The following is a 22,079-nucleotide window of genomic DNA, read 5'->3' as shown; positions in this document are numbered from 1 at the left end:
AGAACAACAGTATGATCAATGACAGGTGTAAATCAACAGCTACAACCATTTTTACACACACACACACACACACACACACACACACACACACACACACACACACACACACACACACACACACAGCCTAACACACCTCGCTCTCCTGTCACTATTCCTCCAAACCTTGTGAGGAATTCCCCAGCAGAGCATTTGTCACAGGATCCGTGCCTTCATATTACCACCATCTTTACTCCTCACACCTAAGCCTTCACTTTCATGCTTAATATTCCAACCATGCAAACGCTGGAACCAGATATACCTGATGCACCTTCATGCTCCGTGATAGGAAACATATTTTACCGGCAGCCGGTGGAGCTTTCGTAACACTTTTGCATGGCTGTCTTCATCGTGCATTGACTATCACCACAGATCAAATATGCTTCATAATTATTTTAAATAGTCTGTGTTGCCTGCGATCTTCGGCCTTGCCCTTCACTTTGTAATGTAAATCTTAACATCCTGATTTCATCCACATCTGTTTAGACACGTAAAACTCATCCATCTCTACCAGGAGGCCTGAAGGTGTTAAAGTGAAAGAGCTGCTTGGACCATGAGGACAGCAGCTCCGTTTTTGATTAAGGGTATGTTAGAAAACTGCACAGTATCCACACAGACGTGTAGTATTTATCTAAATATTGCACTTGTTGTAATTACAGTGAGGGGTAGATGCAGAAGACACAAATCAACAGCTATTGAACAAAAAGTCATTCGAGTGTAATTCTCTAATGTCGTGTCTCATCTGTTTAATGTTAAACGTTGTAGGGTCAGTGTTTTAGTTTAATCAAGCGCTCTGATATTTGTTGTGAGTCGTGTTTTTATTCATTTTTAATTCACATGGTTTTCTTTGGATAGTGCTGTGACTGTGGACACACTGTGCTTTGCCACTTGTGTGTCTGTGAAAAGCGCTGCATGAGTAAAGTTAGGGCTGCTCGATTATGGCAAAAATGATAATCACGATTATTTTCACTGATATTGAGATCTCGATTATTTGACGATATTTATTTAACAATAACAATGTGTTGAATAATGACTTTAAAGATTGTCAAAAATATAAAATAGTGTGCAAATGCTGATAACAGTGCAAATGTTTGCAATATAAGAAATAAATGAAAAATGTAAACATCTGTGTTTAGTGAGCTTTGCAGTGTTGCTCTGTGGTGCAGCTACACTGTAGCAAAGTTTACACACTGTGTCTACTTGATCCACGTCTGACTGAACCCATAATGTTTCCACACCACTGAAGTTTTTTTACCTCTCTGTTCAACCAACAGCAGTCACTCTCCTCTCCAAATAACTTCTGCTGAGCTTTCCGAGCTTCCCTCGGGTCCTCTTAATCAGCGGCCCCCAACCCCCGGGCCTCGGACCGGTACCGGTCCGTGAGTCGTTTGGTACCGGGCCGCGAGAGTTGAGGCTCAGGTGTGAAATGTCTGGTTTTCAGGGTTTTTATTGGTTTTCAGGGTTATTTTGTTATCGTTTTTATCGTTTACTCGGTTTTCCTGGGTCTTTTCACGTGTGTTATGAATAAATCTTCTTTTTTTCAGTACCGGTACTAGTTTTATTTTGTTGTATTTATCCGCGACACCTTAAAGGCCGTGAAAATATTGTCGGGCATAAACCGGTCCGTGGCGCAACAAAGGTTGGAGACCGCTGCTCTTAATCGTTGTGACACGTGTTCGAAATGCAGAGAGGTGCGCTCGATTTGCCACACGGAGCAGCGCGAGAGTAAAGCACGAGGGAGGGGCTAATAATCGGCTCAGTCATTTTTAATGATCGTTGAAAGCCCAGATCGTAATCGAGATTAAAATTCGATTAATTGAGCAGCCCTAAGTAAAGTAGAACTTTAGTTACTTTTTCAGTGGGTTGAAATCTATTCATTGGGAAGATGTGCCAAAAGCTTTTCCCAGGCTACATTCAGTAGGCTGGACTTGGGTGAAATATCCACAGCTGCTTGCAAAAGCCTGCTTCAAATATGTCCAACCAAAGTAGATGGCCCAAAACAACTTCACAGTGGATGTTGAACTGAAGTACAGAGCATGACTAACTGAAAATCTGTATCGCATGAACCTCCGTGATTTTCATCTGAAGCAGTTTCAGTTCAAACCCTCCTACTGAGCAGAAGCAGGGAGGGGTGACATCGCACTGAGACACAGCCATGAAGCCTTTAATTAGTGTCTCAATATCATCTGACCTGGAAAATATGTAACTGCAAATTGGGCTGCATAGTAAAGCCTAATGATAACCAAGGTGCTTAAAGCAAAGCAAAACGTTGAGGACACGCTTCCATGATATGTGCTCGTTTTCTAAATATTGCAAAAGAGCATGTAACTCTGGATTATAGTTTGGCACTTAAGAACCAAAACAAGTAAAGCAGTGCAGTTAGTGAGCAAAGCTTATCAGAGTGTGCAGCAATGGAAGCAGATGGAAATGGAAGCAGTGGCGGGTTGGCTGCGTTTTAAAGACGGATCAGAGAAGAGAGCGGGGATCAAAAGCTCCAGGTAGAGATCTCAACAGGGCTCTGGCCATAAGTCCACAGGCGGTGTGGTGCAAAGACACACAAATGCCCACACAGTCCTCACCACACCATCATGAGTATGCACTGTGCAGCTAAGAATGAAAAGGTTTTTCAGAATGAAGGAAAAATATCTGTCCAAATGCACCCTGATGGGGACCATTACGCACAAAGAGGACCGCGTGACACTGGAAGCTCTGCTTCGAGATGGCATTTTACAATCACCCTGTGTAAACCCTCACACCTGTGGAGCCTGCCTGAATTAAGCAGAGGAGAAGTGAAAAGCAGAGAACTTAATGACCTGGTGGCACACGGGGAATGTATTCTTCTTAAAAGAGAAGTCGATTCCATTACGACAGGGATGTGATTTGCTTCTGTGCTAATACATGGACGAGGACACGTTGGAACTTCATTTCAGAGCTGCGCACTACATTAACAAGTATCGGGGAGACCGGGTCTTAGAGAGGTGGAAGCATTAATCCGACGCTTTCCAGCCACTCCAGATGTGCCGTTAACCGAACATTAGCTGGTGAAGTAGCCTTAAGCTGAGGACGCGTGGAAACTGGCACTGGTTGTTATTCATGAATCAGTCCCAACAATGCATTTTACAAACACTGCAAATAAAGTCCCGCTTGTCTCACCCCAGGCAGACTGAATGAAACATGTTTCAACTGTTTAATCATATTGCCCATCAAGTAAAAGCAAAACAATACAGTCAAATTTCAATTTCATTTCTGCACCCCATGAAAAAAAGCATCTTTCTTAAACATCGGTGGGTCCTGAAATTCAATCAATTCTCAATCAATTCCAGCCCTCCCCATCAGAGTAGTCGACGCAGCTCTTTGTAGCGACTAAATTACAATTAAAATAATGGAGAGGACGGTTTCAGACTGCAAACTGCACCTTGCTTCAACATCCCACAGTCCCATTCCTTCTGTCTGTATGTCAACTCCAAACACTGATGCTGGTTGTTGCGCATTTCCCCTGCTGCTGAGCTATTTGTTTTGTCTGAGTTCATATAAATGCACCAGTGTCTCCCTCAGCGAGAGAGAAGAGTGTGTCAGTGTTAGGCACGTGACTCAAGTGCTCATGAGCTGAGCTGCACATCATGACATTAACCAAAGCTGCTGCACGGTCCATCCCAGACACAACTTGTTGTTTCTGGGTAGGATGTAACATGGTTAGAAGAACATGCCAAAGGTCAGTTCACAACGTCAGCCCGCTTGTTTTTATTTCATCACTCCCCTTTAGTGTTCATTTCTGATTATCCTGTTGCTAGGCAGACAGTGGACAAATCCGAGGGGACAGAAATCAGACAATGAGTCTGAAACATGCCGTCACAGCAGCTGTGGTGTCTCGGCATTGACTCTTCACATCTCTGGCACTCTGGAGTGGCAGAAGAGAATTGTTCCACAACATATTCCTCATATGGCATTTAACCTCCAAGGACCTGGTGTCCACATATGTGGACATCACATTTTGGGTTGCCTAGACCAAAATACTCAATTTTGTTCTACAAGGGCCTGATCAGGGCTGCCACAAACCATTATTTTGATAGTCGTCTAATCAGATCATCATCCATTGGACGTAAAACGTACAGCTTATTGCACCAGCAGCATCTGCTCTTATATAACTATCATTAGCTTACAGCTTTAAGTGTTTAAGGTCTGTGCTAACTAAAAATAAAGACAAGATGATAGTTTATTAAATTTTTAATGAAATTTGCAGATTGTTTCAGTGAAGTTTAATAAACTCCTTGCTATCTAAAATATAACAGGACACCGGAGTAAATTCTGGAGCATCTCACACTTCTGATAATCAGCTGTCTGCTTGAGTTTATTCAGCTGTGTAAAAACTAGAGCTGGGCGATAGAACGATAACGATATGTATCGCGATATAACTTTTACTCGATAGAGAAATTAAGCTATTGCGATAGACCTCGCCGCTCTTGTCCTCTAAAAAAAAAAGAAAAAGAAAAAAAAAGGTCAGCCAATCCAAATTAAGTAGCGCAGAGCCGAACCAATCACAGCCGCAGCGTCACGTCGCGTGACTTGTTACGTACAGCACAAGTGCCAAGCCGCACGTGTGTTTGTTTGGGAAGCAGCCAGCGGGTAATGGAGGAAATGAGTGTGCCGACTAGAAAAATCAACCGAGCGTGACCGAAGAGAAAACAGATGATGGTTCCAACGCCGGAGAGATTGTCGAACGGAAGAGCCAGAGAAGCTCCGTAGTGTGAAGGTATTTCTGCTATTTCAAGTCTGACAAAAAACAGAGTAGCTGCACTGTAAATTGTGCCGAAAGCAAGTCTGGAAATACAATAAACTGGTGCATGCGTCACACTGTGCGCCACGTTATTGTTTCGGTGAAATGAATTTCTACAATACTGTTAATTCTACTCTCTGCAGTGTTTAAATGCTTACATATACACACAGTTACTGTCCCTCCACACATACGACTCAGTTCTGCTTCTATGCCCCAGCTTTGTTTACTTTTTCCCACCGAGGCTTCTAGACTTCTGATTGGCCAACATTTCTGCACGGTTAGGAATCTAGCGCCACCTGCTGCTTTGGCATGTTCATAGCAGCGTTTTCCTTCATTTCTGCCTTTATGTGTGGACGGGATTATTTTTTTAAAACGAAAACGGAAAATCTCCGTTTTCAAAAATACCCGTGTACGTGTGGACGTAGCCTCAGTCTCTGACTGGAAGCGCTAATTCGTCATTCGGCTTTTGTCAGACTAAAGTAACTGTTAAAACTGTTTGAAAAGCTCAGCTATACAACAAGGAGAGATTGAGAATTTCCTTTTAGTTCTCAGTTTATTTGATATTGACAAAAGTTAGTCAGTTTTGTCTGTTCTTCTGTAAAACAAACTAAGATTTATTTTTAGAATTAATATTTTGTTTCTAAGTGGAATTGACAATTTAGTCTGTTTCGTTTGTTCTATTTTGAAACTTAAACGCTTTAGCGGCTGCCTTTTGTGTAGTTTGCAATATTTGCCTTTATTTATCTGAAAAAGTCTCATGTTCCTTAAGTACATCTACCCTGTTGAACTTATTATGGGAAATAAATATTTAAATAAAAACAAGCTGCTGATTATTTCACATTTTACTTGTGAGCAACGGCACATTTAAATCTTACAAATATAGTTATTTGGCTGATATCGTGATAGATATCGTTATCGCCTGAAATGAAAAAACATATCGTGATATGAAAAAAATCTCATATCGCCCAGCTCTAGTAAAAACTATAACTTTAATCTCAGCCAAACCGATTTACTCAGGAACAAATAAAATACTGAAAAAAGCCAAACAATAACATGTTTAAGTTATCTAAGTGACTTATACATGTTTAACCTGAGGAGCGAAAGACCGCGGGGGTTTGAAAATGATGTGCCGGGGGTTCGCTGTTCTCTATCGAGCTGATGGGTAACAGAAGTCTCCGAAAATGTCGGAGACTTCTGCAAATATGCGATGTCTTGATAAACCGAGCAGATATTTGAAGTTTACACAGCTACATTCTCGCCTGAAAATATGTTAAAAGTTAAAAGTAGCTGCCGCTATTGTTGGAAACTGGAATTGGCTGAGCCGCGCTATGAATTCTGGGATAGGTTGGGCCATAAAGGACACACCCGACCCATCCTTCAAATCTGGGGAAAGGAAGGACGCATTTGTCGGCCGCATTCGGAGGAGTCTTTGAATTTGGACAGGCTTTGTCGCGCCGCTGTGATGTAATCGGCCGACAAATGCGGGCCCTGAATTTGGACACAGCTACGATACCCGACACTGCTGCTTCTTCTTCTTCGGCGTTTTAGCAGCTGGCATCCTTGTAGATGCAGTGCTGCCATCTTCTGTTTCAGCCCGTTATTACACTCTTAAATTTTACTGCTTATTCCTGCGTCTTTCAGACGACGCGTCGACTATTAAATTAGTTGTCGACGATTTTGATAGTCGACTCGTCCTGATATCCACTTAAATGGCCTGTATTTATATAGCGCTTTTCTAGTCCCTAAGGACCCCAAAGCGCTTTACACAACCTGTCATCCACCCATTCACACACTGGTGATGGCAGCTACATCTTAGCCACAGCCACCCTGGGGCACTGACAGAGGCGAGGCTGCCGGACACTGGCGCCACCGGGCCCTCTGACCACCACCAGTAGGCAACGGGTGAAGTGTCTTGCCCAAGGACACAACGACCGAGACTGTCCAAGCCGGGGCTCGAACCAGCAACCTTCCGATTACAAGACGACCTGCCAACTCTTGAGCCACGATCGCCCAAGGACATTATACTGTCACTGCTCTATCAAAATTTAAAGCGAATTTCCTCATATTTTTCTCAGAAACAAAAATCAGGTAAAAAAAACTAAATCAAATAAAAAAGAAAATTGCATAATTCTTTGTTTTTACATTCATCGGGTCCCAATCAGCCCAAATAGCAAAGAGAAATTTAAAATGCATGAAATGAAAGAGTTCGGGTCTCGGGAGGTTAAATTATGGTTACGTGGTGGGAGCGGGATCCCTCCAGAGGCTGGACCACGCAGTTTCAATTTCTAACTCATCAAACTGTTCAGTGACGCCCTCATCCTCTATGGATAGGTGCCACTCTGACACAGATGGAAACATTTGATTATATAATCAGGGCTATTACTCAGAACAACTCTCTATTGATTTGCGGTGACCTTCCCCTCAATGGGGACAAATGGATCCTTACCATGCCAACAAAACGCCCGATACAGCACAACCGAGTCCCCACAGTGGAGAGACTGGAAAACAAATGCTTAGCGAGGCACCATGAAAAACCTGATTTGAAGGGAAAGATGTCTTTCATCAGCGCCGGCCAACATTTAGTAGACTGGTTGCTTGAGAGGTCCTTTACACAGCCAGGATGCTGAGTGTACACTAGTTTAAACATGGCCCTGGTTCAGATTAGGTTCAAATGAGAGACATCCTCAGCCTCTAAACCAACGAACATCCACAAAGGAATGAGAAGTTAATTTAATGAGTACATTCAATGTTACACACATTAAGATCCATCAGAGCGACCATCTAATCCCAATATTTCTTTCAATGTTCAGAGATGACAGCTTATTTCATTAATGCGTCACTCACTGGGCTGTCACAGCATATTAATGCATGCCATACATCACTCTGGCTCCAAAATGTAGCTAAATGAACATCTGCCATTACTGCCAGCAGACTGAAATAAATACATGTGTGAAAGGTGGAAAATTAATTAAGGGGCTGGTAAAGAGGTATTATTCAGCAGACAGGAATATCTGTCAAGGCAGCTTGGCCAAAGGAGAGCAGTCATGACAAAAAGCTCTTCTGAAGGTGTTCTTGTTCATCATTCTGCAATTCTCTCACAGGATCAGAGCTTTAAGAAGACCTGGCTTCATACTCGTCTGTATTAATCGGTTCAAACTGTCGTCTTTTATTAGGTTTTTTTTAATATTCTTTCAGAAACAAGCTGTCAATAGATTTGATTTTACATTAGCCTCTTTCTTACAATGAAGTACCAATCGATGCCTTCTTCTCTCCCTTACAAGTCCTCTTCTAGGCAGACTTCTGGGGGCTGTGCCAGAGAAAATCAATTGTTTTTGAAATGCTGGCGAGCTGACGGCATCATCCCACAAACAGCACACACAAAGAAAAATGCCAGACCGTTAAACTGTAATTCATCATCTTCATTTGGCCGTGAGAGGAATATCGTTTATCGACTTCATTACCGCGGCTGATCTCTTAGCTAAGGCTACCAACCTGCCCTGCTCTGCTTTTAAATGTCAAGAGCCATTAATGAGCTTAGCATTATTTGGTATTTGAAGGTCTGACAACCCATCGATGAACTTATCATTTCGCTGAACTCCTCACTTCATACCACCTCCAGCCTTCGCCCACACACACTGATAACTCAACTTAATCCATGCTGCTCGACGGCACCTCGGCTCGAATGTCTCCTGAGGCCAGTGTGGGTGTGACAGATGGGTGGGAAACTGGTGCCCAAAATGAAATAGCTGATGGGTGCAGCAGACATTAAAAAAAGAAAAGGAAATACCGAGGTCCTGGTGGTGTAGAGTGTAAGCAAAACAAATGTAAACAGTCAGAAAGGACAGGTGGAGGATTTCCACAGGCTTTACAGAAGCATTTCCACTGCAGCACACACTTATGCTACACTATCCCTTTTATAGACCTTTTTGTTAGAGTGATGTGAAGCCTGCAGTGAAATGCATTAAAGGCTTTTGTAATGGGCTGAGCTTTCTGGTCAGCAGCAAAGGAGTCTGCAGCTTGGTGCAGTTAGGCACTGTGGTGTGGTAGGTTCCAGCATCCAACCTCATCTGTTACTGCACGATCTAGTTTAGCACACATCTAGCTAGGCTTCCAGACATTTTTACTGGTAACTGTGCTGCAGGAAACAGTTCATCAATATAGAAATCAACGAGCACTTGCTGACAAAAATGCCAATGAATGATAATGAAAGACAAATTCAAGTATTATCCTTCTAACAAAAGCACAACTTCCTCGTCTTTAAGCTCCTAAAGCATGTTAGAAGCTGCATTTGCAGTGCAGGCTAATGCTAACATGATATTTGGGAGCTGCAGTCTAGTAAACATAAGCCAGCCTTTTCTGAACAGACAGCATACCCTGGTTAAACCAATATTATAAATACTGACTGGTTATTGGTGGACAAATGTATAACAGACGCACTCCTCAAAACTGGTTTTTAGTTCTGTGCAGGGATCCCACCAAAACCAATACTCACTGTATCAGTCTTTCACTAACACTTGAAAAATGCAATATTACTTGTTGTCCTTTGGTACCGCAGCCAGCAAATGTAGCAGGGTGACCATTTTTTCCAGAATTTAAGGGAACAGTAAGGGCTGCAAGTGATCTAGTGCTTACATGATGAAGAGAAAGTTGGAAGTCAGAGATTCCCAGTCCAAATCTTTTCTCTTTACTTTTTTAAACCTCGTGAGCCCCCGAGGGTCTTTCTGAGGTCCCTGCTCAAAGATGACAAGCCCAACATGAATACAGGACTTCTCTGAAATTACAAACTCATTTTGACACCATCTGCAGAAAACTGCTTGTTTTTTGAATATTTTGTGAAGAGTTACCCACACACTCACATACACTGGGCCGAGTTGTGGGATGGTCCTTTTTGCCCCAAATCGTTTGAGCCAATAGAATCACGGTAACATCAGTTCCACCAATCAGAAGCTGCAAGGCAAGAAACACACCTGATGCTAAATTTACAACACATGCCCTCGTCCAATCAAATGTCTGTAACTGGCGATTTTTGATGGGAGACGGCTCTGAGGCATTGTGGGAGTTAGTCAGGAAACGTAGTCGGCAAAGGTGAGTCTGATTCACATTACTGGTTATCAAGCGTCAAACACATTTGTGGCGTTCTTCTGGTTGGAGCGTGATGAAAGTTGGCTTTTAGAAAATGTATTGTTCACTTTTTTGTTGTTTTTGCTGTTTAGTGTTCGCAGAAATGGGGCAGCTAAAAAAGTCGCCAGATTTGTTTAAAGAATTCAAGTGGAGTCATTTCCACTTCAGAGTAACAACATGCCCACAACAGCTTCATCTAAAGCTTTTGGTAAATCGTACCCACCAGATCCTTTAGAGATCCAGATGTTCCACATCCACATTTGCTGGGTTAAATTATTCATTCTCAGATTTTTCTTATTAATAATTCTTACAAAGATGTTAGATTTGCTCTCACAGCAGCACAGGATCAAACCATTTGTAAGCAGTTTTATTCAGCACAAAAAAAGCAGGATAGTCTAATTAAATGGCGCTCGCTCCAAAGGGAATAGGGACAAAATTTCAAATGAAGAAAAATATCAAGACCCTTCGGTGCTCCCAGACTTTTAGAGAGCTACCACTTCAGTCTCATAATTCACATTCATTACACCAGTATTTAGTACAAATGTGACAAAAAGTGTCATAAATATACAAAGACCCCCTGCTTTACCCTCCCACACCCACACAGTTTTTCAAACTTCCTCCAAGTCACAGAAAGAGGCCGTCTATGCTGACGCAAAATGCTTGTGTCAGCTCTGCACGTCCTTACCAACGCTAGGCTCCTCTCCCCATCTCACCTATGTGCTTTGTAATCCATTTATACGCTCGGTCCGTTCGATGCAGTGTGTGTGCATTAGGCCAATGTGTTTTCTTCTGCTTTTTAAAGTGTGTAACAAATGAAGTTAGAGAGGAAAATGATTTAGAGGAACAAGAAACCTGCAGGGTGCTGTGAATGAAGACGTCTTTCCAGAGTGAGAATCAAAGTCGAACAGACAAATGTACTCGTTTACACAGAGCTGCTTTTATGCTGTTCACTGTATTATCATGGGCAGTCAGTCATGTAATAGACTGCTGTTAACCTCCTTTGTAAGGAGATCAGGTGTTATTGGGCAGAACGAGCCTTCAGGCATAACCTTGGACAATAGTGAAAGAGGTTACAATGGTGATGGCACTGATACAGTCTTTACTACAGACAGAGACAAATGGTAAGGGGAACTTTTCTGTGCACGTGTGCATGCACTTTTAAGAAAGTTAATGTTCAATTTTAGAGAACGACTGGATGGTTCGAGTAACGGCATAATTTTAGCACTTACAGATCCGACAGTGAGTGGTTCCCGTTACTCATCCAGTCTGAGAAAGCACTGGTTGAAGTGTTTGTGTATTTATTGATTTCTTTTAAGTAATTGTGTTTTATGTATATTATGGTTTTATATTTTTACTAATGCTTTATATGCTTATATGTGTGCATGCTCGCACATATGCATGTGTATGTATGTATGTGTATATATTAGGGGTGCAACGATACACAAAATTCACGGTTCGGTTCGATACTTTGGTGTCACGGTTCGATATTTTTTCGATACAAAAAATGTTCATGCCTTTTTAATTTGTCATTTATTAAAATTATAAATATATATTTTAACTCAAAAGTACAGTTTTTAAATTTAACCCTAACCCTTGTGCGTGTTTTTTATTTTGACAGCGAATACGCACCTGCGGACCACTTATGTGCAGCCCTGGTTATTTAGCTCGTCATATTGCAGCCACAGAAATTATTTTGTCCATGAAACCATAAAGCTGCACTTTCTTTTTGCCTTATAGTCTGATTTGTCATAACTTCTCTGTTTTGTGGTAAGCTTTTCTTTGGCTGTCACTTCTTCACCCTGACCTGTCTTATTTGGCTCAGCAGAACTGAAATGCTTTTACACACTCACTCACATAAGCTCAGCGATTCTCTGCACGATCAACCTCTCACATGTTTAAGCTGCGGGAGATTTCACTTGTCATGTTTGCATAGTAAGCTAACGATTAATAAGACGATGTCAGAGGAATTGGTGCACAAATTATCATCACTCACAGATCAGTGCTGTCGCTCTCTATACACAGTTCGCACGATTGCAAAGTGAAAGCAAAAAAACAAGCGCAAATTCAAACGCGACTTCAATATGTCACATATTGACAGTGGCTCACCGATGCCAATGACATAATTACCCAGCTACATTTCCGAAAGAATGCAAAAGCATTGACATATATTTTTCCTACAATAGCCCGACGGGCAGGGAAGAGATAGATTTTGGTAGCTCGACTGAAAAAAATCGCTAGCTCCGGGACGTCGGGCTAGCTAGAGAAATGTCTCTTTCCAAAATAAAAGCTATACTATCCGCTTCTTCTGGGCTATATTCTCAGCAGCATAAGGAGAATCATGTGCTAACAGCTGTCTAAATGACTCGGCTAAAGTTAGTAGCATGCTTGCTTTTTTTTGTCTGCTTCCACTTGTCTTTGCACTAGGATGATGTCGGTGTAAATGTGCAGTCATATTCGTTGTGTTCCCACTAGTGCTTTCAGGTTAATCTCGTTGAAATGACGTTAACGCCACAACACGGCAAATCTCCGTTAAGAGCTACCGCCGATCACTCCGTGCATGGGGCTAGACGGCCAACACGTTAACGAGCTAACTGCGCTAACACACTAGTTCACATCAATGTAATTGAGCATTGCATGGCACATCCAACATACTGTTTTACTTTAGTCCATGACTCGCTTACCTTCAGGGTCATACGTCACATGAAAATCAAAATAATTCCAAACGCCAGATCTGAATGACGTTCAATTTGCCTGTTGCAAGGAGAGCTTAACTTCTGTCTTGCTAGCTTGCCCTGCGCTCTTCCTTCTGACGATGCTGTCTGTGTTGAGCGCTCAGTGGATCTGCGCTCGACAGTGCAGCCTAGGCGGAGTAGTCGAACGCAGATTCACTGAGCGCTCCACACAGACAGCATCGTCAGAAGGAAAATTGATAAAATAAATTACAAATGTTGTATTGTTCGATACATATGCGTACCGAACCGAAAGCACTGTATCGAACGGTTCAATATCGATACGAATATCGTTGCACCCCTAGTATGTATGTATGTATGTATATATATATATATATATATATATTTTTTTTTTTTTTTTTTTTTTTAAGGTTTATACCTTGTGTTGGGGGGGGGGGGGGGTTGTGTGTGTGTTTCTGTCTTGTTTTTTATGGACATGAAGTCTGCCAATAAAGATTGAATTGAAATTGAAATGTAATGCAAACATAAAGACATCACAGAGCAGCAATTATGGGGAAAGAACGGAGCAACGGGTTAACTAAGGCAATGTTTTTAAATCGGTTCTGGTCAGCGGGGGCACGCCGAGGTTACGGACCCCTTTCAACTGAAATGGGTGCAAGACAGCAAAGGTTTGTGGAGGACAAGGCACTCAATAATTTAGTCATTTCTTCAAATGCTATAATAAGTTGCTGCTCAGGCTTCTCTCAACAGAAATCGGCCTCTAAACCAAATCCTTCAGACAGCTTCTGCTACGTACTTTGATCTCAGTGCAACGAGGAAGCGCTTCTCTGTCCTTGTAGCAGGTTGTGTTTGTGCTGTATGAGACCGAAAAAACACACATTACAAGGAAATAACCGTTGCAAATGGTCAGTGTCACACTGGATACTGTAGCATGCTTTGGAAGTGCCTTAGCTCTACATTATTACACTAACAGTCATAATAACTGAATAGCTGCTTCGTATCACTGCATTAGATCTGCTATCCATGAACTACGATTGCACGCAGAGGGCAGAAAGCACATAGTGTTTCTACACTCAATAAAGCAATATCACCATGCCTTCGGGCTAACGCTTGACTACAAACAGCCTTCTGCTCATAAAGAACTGCTAATAGTAAACGTGTAGCCTTGTTTTGTGTTCACATTTTCAATTCAATTTTTTTTTTGCACAAACCATTTACGAGATTGTGACCACGATGTTTTCTACATCCCTTAAACCAGCAGAGGTTTGCACAGTAATGAACATGTACGAGTACTGCACAAGTATTCCTTACATCCTACATGTGCACAAACTACTGTTGCCGCAGTGCATCTGCAATAATATCAGTGTAAATGATGTAAAAGTGTCATTCCCATGAATTTACACTGCTTGATGCACACAACAATAAGGAACGCACACCCACGTGTAACAGCCTGTGCGTTCCTTGCTTTCCTTGCATATTTTGCAGTCTTGCAAAATATGCAGGAAAACTTTCCATGAAAGGTGGAAACAACAAACTTTCACTGTCCATCCAGACTACGAAGGAAGAGATATTTGCAGCTGGTGACGCCTGACCCAAATGTTCACAAATGGCTCCACCGAGAACGGCGAGCTGTACTCCATAAGACAGGAAGAGCTGACGGTGGATGGAAATTACTGATGTGGTTCAATGGTAAAACTACAGGGCTTTGAGCAGCTGGTTAAAAAGCTTAATGCAAGATACACCCCATGCAAAAATACATTTCATTTTAATGTTTTTATGTAACAACTCCTGAACAGTTACAAGGTTCAGGAACTTTACTTGCTGTTAAACTACAGTGTTGAGCAGTCTCGTTATACTTTTACTGACAATTTTCAGGAAAAATACCAAAGTTACATTTGGGCTTAGACTTGACGCATGCTGTGTCTCTGCTATTGCATTATAGTGCTGCTAGCACCTCATGCTAATAGATTCACACATTGAATTATGTCGTCTGTCATCAGTGACAGTAACTCACTGGATCGTTTCCTTATATCATCAGAAATATGATCACAAGTTTTATAGAAATACGATGATATTATTTTGAGGTCATATCGCCCATCCTCCATTCCTGTTACATTACGAGCTGATGCAGGTGAAGGCTGGGAGGTTTCTTCAAGCAGCAGCTACTTCCTTTAACAACAGTACCAACGAACACGAACTGAAGAGCACCGACAAACAACAAAGGAACTGTGACAACCACATACTGTACAACAGCTACCAAAAGCTACTTGGTAGCTGAAGGTCTCAGGAGCCTCATCAATGAAGCCTTAGCTCCTAAAGCTAGGCTATCAGCATGCACACTGAAAGCAGGCCTGGGAGCAGTGTGTGTCTCCAGCACCGCGGTGACAGATGGAGCGCACTGGCATCTACCTCCAGGGCTCTGACCTCATCAGAATTTAACTTTACCCAGACTGTGATATACGTGTGCTCGAAATATTATGTGGTCCAAACAAAGCAAACTGGGGTCACTAGTGTGAAATTAATAAAAAACAATAATAAACAATAAAGGGGGATAAAGTAACACAGAGACGGAGAAATCAGAGATTCTCACTAAGATTGAAATGTTGCCTAATTATTCATATGAAAATGAAAACCATGTCTACTGCCATGAAAATCCTTCCTAAGTAGTCTTATCCATATGCGAGAAGCTGTAAGGAGTCTCACCAGCAGCATTTATCACATCAAAGCATTCCTCAGGAAATGGCAATCATTCGAAACGAAACACGCTGCAGTTTCTCCTGGAAGACTTACAAACCCGAGTCCATCAAAACCTCCTTCATTCCTCTCAGTCATAATTTAAAGTCAGCAGCTGTGTGTGTGTGTGTGTGTGTGTGTGTGTGTGTGTGTGTGTGTGTGTGATGGGGAATCAAGACGTAGAAAATAGAGTGAAATCTTGTTTCAGAACTTCTCAACATCTGAATCACTAAACTTCAGCTCCAGTCAGCCTGAGGTGTTCAATTAATCAATCAGTTCAATAATATATTCGCTACATTCATTCTTTAACCTGAGATTAGCATTTTTTTAATAAAAAAAAAAACAAAAAAACATTTTAGAGATCTAAAAATTAACTGATGAGTTGGGGACAAATTAGCAGACCGATGAAACACACGTGCAAACATTTTGAACTGAACACACTCGGACAAAGAGTGAAAGAAATGTTATTACATCCAGTCAGTGCCGAGGAGAAAGATAAACTTCTCCCACTTCACAGCATCTGAATTATTACATCTGAGGCTCATTTCAACAAAGCTCTGCACTTAATGCTCTCCAAGAAGTGGAAGTATTATAGTGTTATAGCATACTTCAATAGTGCCATCTATTCTGTCTGCTAGATGATGCTGAATCAAGCAAGTGTGTGTGTGTGTGTGTGTGTGTGTGTGTGTGTGTGTGTGTGTGTGTGTGTGTGTGTGTGTGTGAGACAGAATTGGCACACAAACCAAGTATAATTAGTTTTTCCTGCTACTCTTACTTGAAGAGCATATTTATTACTGAGTAAACCACTCTGACAAGATTTTTCTAGATCGCTGTGACTCAATTTAATGACACTTAAATATTTTCATTCATTATTCTGTTTAAAATTCAGTAACAGACTGATAAATGAACAAACTACGCAAACGGCTCTCGTAAGGCACCAGGACGAGGCTGCGGATAATAAATCTGTTATAATCAAACGTTAAAGTACAACGAAACCTTCAGTAAACTGCAGGTTGGCAGAAAACACTGAAGGAAAAGGGGAATTTTTATTATTAGCTATTTAGTTTGACTAATTAAGAACCAAATTTAAATTTGAAAATGTGACAACTTGAAGACTTGAAGATAAAAATCCTCAATTATACAAGTTTGTTTTGAAAATCTGAGATATCTATGAGCATCAAAAATTAACTCTATTTTTTTTTTATTGTATAACTTAACAGCATTAAAGCAGCACTGATAATATCCAGTAAGTAATTACATGATGTGATGATTTTAAAGCGTTCTGGTCTACTCTGGTAGTTATTTCAGGCTTTTATTTTAAAAATCAGCCACAGATTATATCAACAGATTAACTTCCTGCTAATGAAATTATGCTTTTATTTTATTTTTTTATTTTTTGCTGAAAAAAATAAAAAGATTTTTAAGATCTTGTTCAAATTATTAAAGATGTTTAAGGAGCAGTTACAGATCAAACGTGTGTAACAGATGTGTAACAGATGTGTAACAGATGTGTAACATGCGTGTGATTTTTCTGTGCATTAAAAATCATTTGCAGACGAATCTATTTTAAATGCAGCAACTCACACAGACAAATTTACAACATTTATTTTTTCAAACCAAGCTCAGTTTTTTGGGTTTTTTTCCTGTTTAATCAGATTTCTTAGTTCTGAACAAACACATCTGACCAATCAGATTACTGCGTTTGGCAACAAGTGTGCTGCAGTTCAAAATGCACTCTGGTACTGAACATACAAACAGTAAAATAATCCTATTCTACCTCAGACACACAGCTAGACGCTGCTCTGGCTCAGCCGTCCCTGAAATGATTTCTGTGCCTCCAACTCTGCTAATAGAGCTCAAACTGCCCCCCCTGAACTAAAGTGGTGGCGACACAACTTCAACTCCTGATCAAACCATGAAATTCTCGCTCTTGAACATTCGATGAACCAATAATTTGAGTTTCTTCCATTTCTTATTTAAAAACATCAGGACCAGCTCACCATCTCCATTTTTTCCCCACAGTGCACAAAAATGCACCGTGTTTGTGTGTATATATGTAACACAACAAAATGTGTATGCTACAAATAAAACAGCACTCCACCATCGACCTGGTCCAAGAACGGCGTCTCAACGACAAAGGGTATGGGACGAGTTATCCACACAGGGACAATAAAGCGTTTACATATAATGGCATTATTTGCTTTGCAACAATGGCACCAATTAAACCTATTAGTAGATTTTTGGTGTATTAGTAAACTCTCAGTTTGGGGGGTGTTCAGGGACCTGGACCATGGCTACAGCAGCAGACAGGGTAGAGCTTACTACTGACAAAGACAAAAGTGTACTATACCACAGGTTGCACTGAAGTCATTTGTTTGTTTGTTTGTTTGTTTGTTTGTTTGTTTGTTTTTTTGGGGGGGGGGGGGGGGGCACATGCTATTGTCCAATTCGCCCTGTGACTGCACCGAAGTTCTCTCAAGGTCTCCGTTTGCCTTCTGTTATGCACATACGCTGGGCTGTTGTCATTTTAACCAGACACTCAAACTGAACAGCAATTCTTTAGCAGACTGATCAGAACAACTGAAAGAAGGTCAGGCAGAGCGAGGAGAAAGAAAGGACGCACAGAGAAGCACAAGAGCCCACGACTGTTCAATGGAGTCACTCTGAATAAAGAGGAATAAAAACATGACCGTAAGCAACTCTTGAACTGCGAAAAGTGTGGCTCTGTCTAACAAAAGGATACGATGAGGACAAGTACGACTCTTTATATCCTTGATATGGACCAAACTAGTGAACGAGAGATTAGCACCGCACTGCATACCTTAGTGTCAAACTTATACCCTCGAACCTTGGGAGGACAGATAATGAAGTTAATAATGTAGATCAGTAATGCTGGATGTAGAATAACCACCCGTTAATGTAGCAACCCTATCTGCTCAAATGTCTTTGGGTCGAATATGTAGACACGTCTGTACTTCCTGTTGCCGTTTGTTTCCTCATGACGCTTCTTCGTGTCAATCGCTGTCCTTATTCTACAGTCACGACAGTCACGACAAAATAGACTCCGCGATAGCTAAAAACTGACATGGACAAATGGCAACACCTAGGGCAGAATATTTCCACAACTGCAGAGGTTTGTCACACAATTGTGTAACTTGCCACTACAGAAAAATGTAGCAGTTAGGCTCTATATAAAATGCTTGCTCATGCAAGTCATAATGTAGAACTATATCACTGGAGGTCAGCCAAGGAAAATGGATAGCCAGCACATAATAAATTACCACCAGTGAATAAACTGTTGTAACATGGATCAAATTGCTCTCTCGTGCCAAAGCGCACAAAGGCACAACAGCTTCTACAACCATAGCTCAACATACTTCATCTGGTGTGAGGCTTTGCAAGAAAACTCATCCAGACAACATCAGCCTGCATCTGCTGAACACCAGCTCACACCACAGCCAAACACACAGGTAGGAGCTAAAAACAAAAGTACCTGACCGATCCATTCAGCAGAACACACCGTCTGACAGCTCGAGTTTAATGTGTAAGTGCAAACAAGTCCCCTCCCACTCCGTGGTACAGAACTCACCTCCAGGGCCTCGAGGGTCACGAACCCTGTGATGGAAAAGCCGTCAATGATGTCCTCTTCGGCAGAAGTAGACTCCTTCCGCTTTCTTCGTGGAGGTCGAGGTCGGGACGACGAGGGCTCCCTGTCACCCTCCCGCTCTGAGTCAGAGGAGAAGCGAAACACTGAGCCCTTCACGTGGTTGTTCTGTATCCCATTTGATCTCCTCTCCCGATCCCTCTCGGACCTCGACTTCCTCTTCTTCCGGAGACCACTAGATCGAGGGCCATCCATGTCCTTCATTGGAAGCATCCAAATAAACCCTCCTGTTAACCGGGAATCAAAGCCTTCGAGGGCCCAACGCGGCACTGCTAAACCTCCACTTGGGCAAAGACCCCCTTGAGGAGAATCTCCACAATATCCAAGAGAATGTTATCAGTGGGATAGATCCAAGGTAATCATAATATCCAACAGATGAAGCCTTTTATGGGAAACTCAAAAGCGCACTGACTCAGTGAACCCAGCTAGGCTTCACGAAAAGATCCCCAAAGGCAGTCCATCAAATCCTACAGCGGAGGTGTAAAATGATCTATTAAACACGTTATCGCCAAGCTGTCGATTTTGCCAGGGGAAGGACTTTTCAAGTTAAAGCAAATGTCTGCTCAGTGAACGTGCCCCGCCGTGATGAGATGAGCAGGTGCCGCCACATCTTTCTTCTCCAGGAACTGCTCTTACCCAAGGTCAGCAAACTCACGCTCCTGCAAAATAAAGATGGACAGAGAGAGAGAGTGCATGCATTTGCAACATGTTCACTCAGCAAGTTCAACAGTGCATTGGAGCTAATGAGCCATTTTCCGATAGGTGCTGCATGCTACAACAGAAGGTTCTTGGCTTGGTGCATAATGCAAGATGAATGTTTTATTAGTTGCATCTGCTGAGTATACTGTGCTTTTTACACTGCCAGGTCATTAAGCCCCGAGATGAGATGATTATGTGTTGTAAGTGCTCTTTTACTGGTGTCGCAAAAGCTTTTGCCAAGTTTTCTAACATAAACTGTGTTTTTAAATGATTGAGCTCCTTGTGTAAATTATATAACACCAGTGTTATTTTGCTACACGATGGCTTAAGTTTCCTGGGATTATTTTTGGCCTGGTGACAGCTACAAATGTAAACTCTGTGACAGCGCTTCAGCACTATTCCTGCTACAATAATTAAACTGACAAGGTGAACAATATACTCTATTTGTCTGCTCACTACATTAGTTTTAATGCAAATGATCAACATTTTGGCACACACTCACATGCATCAGAAATGACATTTCATTCACTTTCACTGTGCAACATCACTAATAATAAAGTTGCAGCATAAACAGACATAAAAGACAAATTAGACGAGTCAATATTTGGGAGCTGCGCTTGAATAATATAGCTTTGACTTGTAGACATCCATAAATGAATTGCTGAAATTAACAGATTCCCCCTGACAACCTGTTTCAGTTCACCATTCATTTCTTTCAAAACATCACCTTGGCACACAGACATGACTACACTTCTCCTTTCACAAATTAAAAGTAGGTCTAATTGAACAGAGACACGCGTTTGAGGTTTTACACACTCTAAACAAATGCCACGACCCTTTATTAAGGTTATCCTGTGTTTGGCTGCAGAGCTTAGCAGAACCTGCCTTCACTGACACTGAAGGCATCTGGCTGCTTTATAATATGAGGATGCAACATTCAACAGCTTGCAGTGCTATTCTACATCATTCTCAGGAGCAGCCCAGCAGACTAGGCCTAAAGCCACAGAAAGTCACTCTGGCATCGTAGTCCAAAACACATATGGCTTCTCAGTGTGTCCAGAATAATAATTCCCATCCATTACATCACAGAAATGGTATTCGTATGTTGAAGAAAACTGCTTCAGACCGAACTAACTGCAGGTGGACGTTTCAAGCACAGAGGAATGAACCCTTTTCTGCATCACCACCCAAACCAAAAACCAATCTGTCACAGTCAACCACCATCTTCAACTTTACAGTGTCTCCTTGGACACGGGCTGTCATGTAGTGAGCTCATCTGGATTCTGCAGCATGTATGCTCTGCTCGACCCTGCAAAGTGACAAATGTTTTAAGCATGCACAGTCACAACCATTTTGGGGGGCTTGATCAAAGGCATACACAACAAAGGCACTAACAAGCCTGCATGCCAACAATTAAGTGTGCATCAACCATTTACAGCTATTAATTTCACAGTACATGTTCAGTCTTCTAACAACACCCCCAAGAAGGCAAATGCACCTTTACCGTGATAATGCTTCTAAGCCTTTTTTAAGTACCTGTGCCTTTAACCTGATGCCCCATGCCAATACTCATCTAATGGCACACAGACACTGTGCAAATAGCTCCCAAAATATCGCTTATTTAAACACACACACACACACACACACACACACACACACACACAAACTGTGTCCTAGCACTCGCCCTGGCTTTTCCAGTTCAGCAAAGACTCTTTCTCTTGTCTCAGCTCACAGTCCCTTTTTGTCTGCCTGTGCTGTCAGTAAAGATCTCAGGCTCTGTAATCCAGTCCAGCCCACAGCAGCAGCAGCGGACTGGCACTGCCTCCTGCTCCGGCTCTCCAAGCTTCATTTTCTACTATAAGACACACAACAAAAGCAAGCCTCTCTCTCTCTCTCTCTCTCTCTCTCTCTCTCTCTCTCTTCTTTTTTTTCCTTTTGCTCCAAGACACGTCATGCAAAACCAAGAATTGCAAACCCTTGCGAGTGGGGAGGGACCGTCCGGACAAGTTGAAGGCCTTCAGTCACTAAAGAAAAAATAAAGATAAAGCACAAGAAGGTTTGGAGCTGGCAAAATAAATCCCGCGAAGGAAAACCATAGGGTATCTCCTCCTCCTCTCCCCAGATCCGAGCTTCAGGATCCCGGAGAAGGGAGACCGGGGCGCAGTGATACGGCGATGCCGCAGTGCCGCTTTACAGGCTGCACGCTTCCTCCTCGGCGCAAATAGTGCTGTCCGTGGACGTTTGTTCTGCGAGTAACGGTAAAGATACAGTACGGCTACTAACTTAGCTGCAAGTCAAATGTGCTGGAGCCACTTTGTACAGTCTTGTTATTTCCGAACTTAATTATGATTTGCAACCGGCG

General features: G+C 42.0%; 1 protein-coding gene across 9 annotated transcripts in view; it reads right to left on the bottom strand.

Moving 5' to 3' along the window:
* Positions 1 to 21,842, bottom strand: part of auts2a (activator of transcription and developmental regulator AUTS2 a) — a 355,571-nt gene extending 333,729 nt beyond the window's left edge. For all 9 annotated transcript variants that reach the window (XM_086307757.1, XM_086307760.1, XM_086307759.1 and 6 more), the window contains exons 1-2: positions 21,693 to 21,842; positions 18,944 to 19,677 (exon numbers count right to left, since the gene is read on the bottom strand). In XM_086307757.1, the coding sequence (XP_086163883.1) occupies positions 18,944 to 19,231 (288 nt within the window). In that variant the 5' untranslated portion in view covers positions 19,232 to 19,677; positions 21,693 to 21,842. The remainder of the gene's footprint in view (positions 1 to 18,943; positions 19,678 to 21,692) is intronic.
* Between the last annotated feature and the right edge of the window lie 237 nt (positions 21,843 to 22,079).

The sequence above is a fragment of the Aulonocara sp. 'chitande type north' Nkhata Bay genome, linkage group LG10 (genome assembly GCF_057382095.1).
Source record: "Aulonocara sp. 'chitande type north' Nkhata Bay isolate Kocher_YH1m ecotype deep benthic linkage group LG10, A_spYH_male_GT1.1, whole genome shotgun sequence".
Taxonomy (NCBI): Eukaryota; Metazoa; Chordata; class Actinopteri; order Cichliformes; family Cichlidae; genus Aulonocara; species Aulonocara sp. 'chitande type north' Nkhata Bay.
The sequence above is the reverse complement of the archived record's forward strand: the minus strand, read 5'-3'. Positions and strand labels throughout refer to the sequence as shown.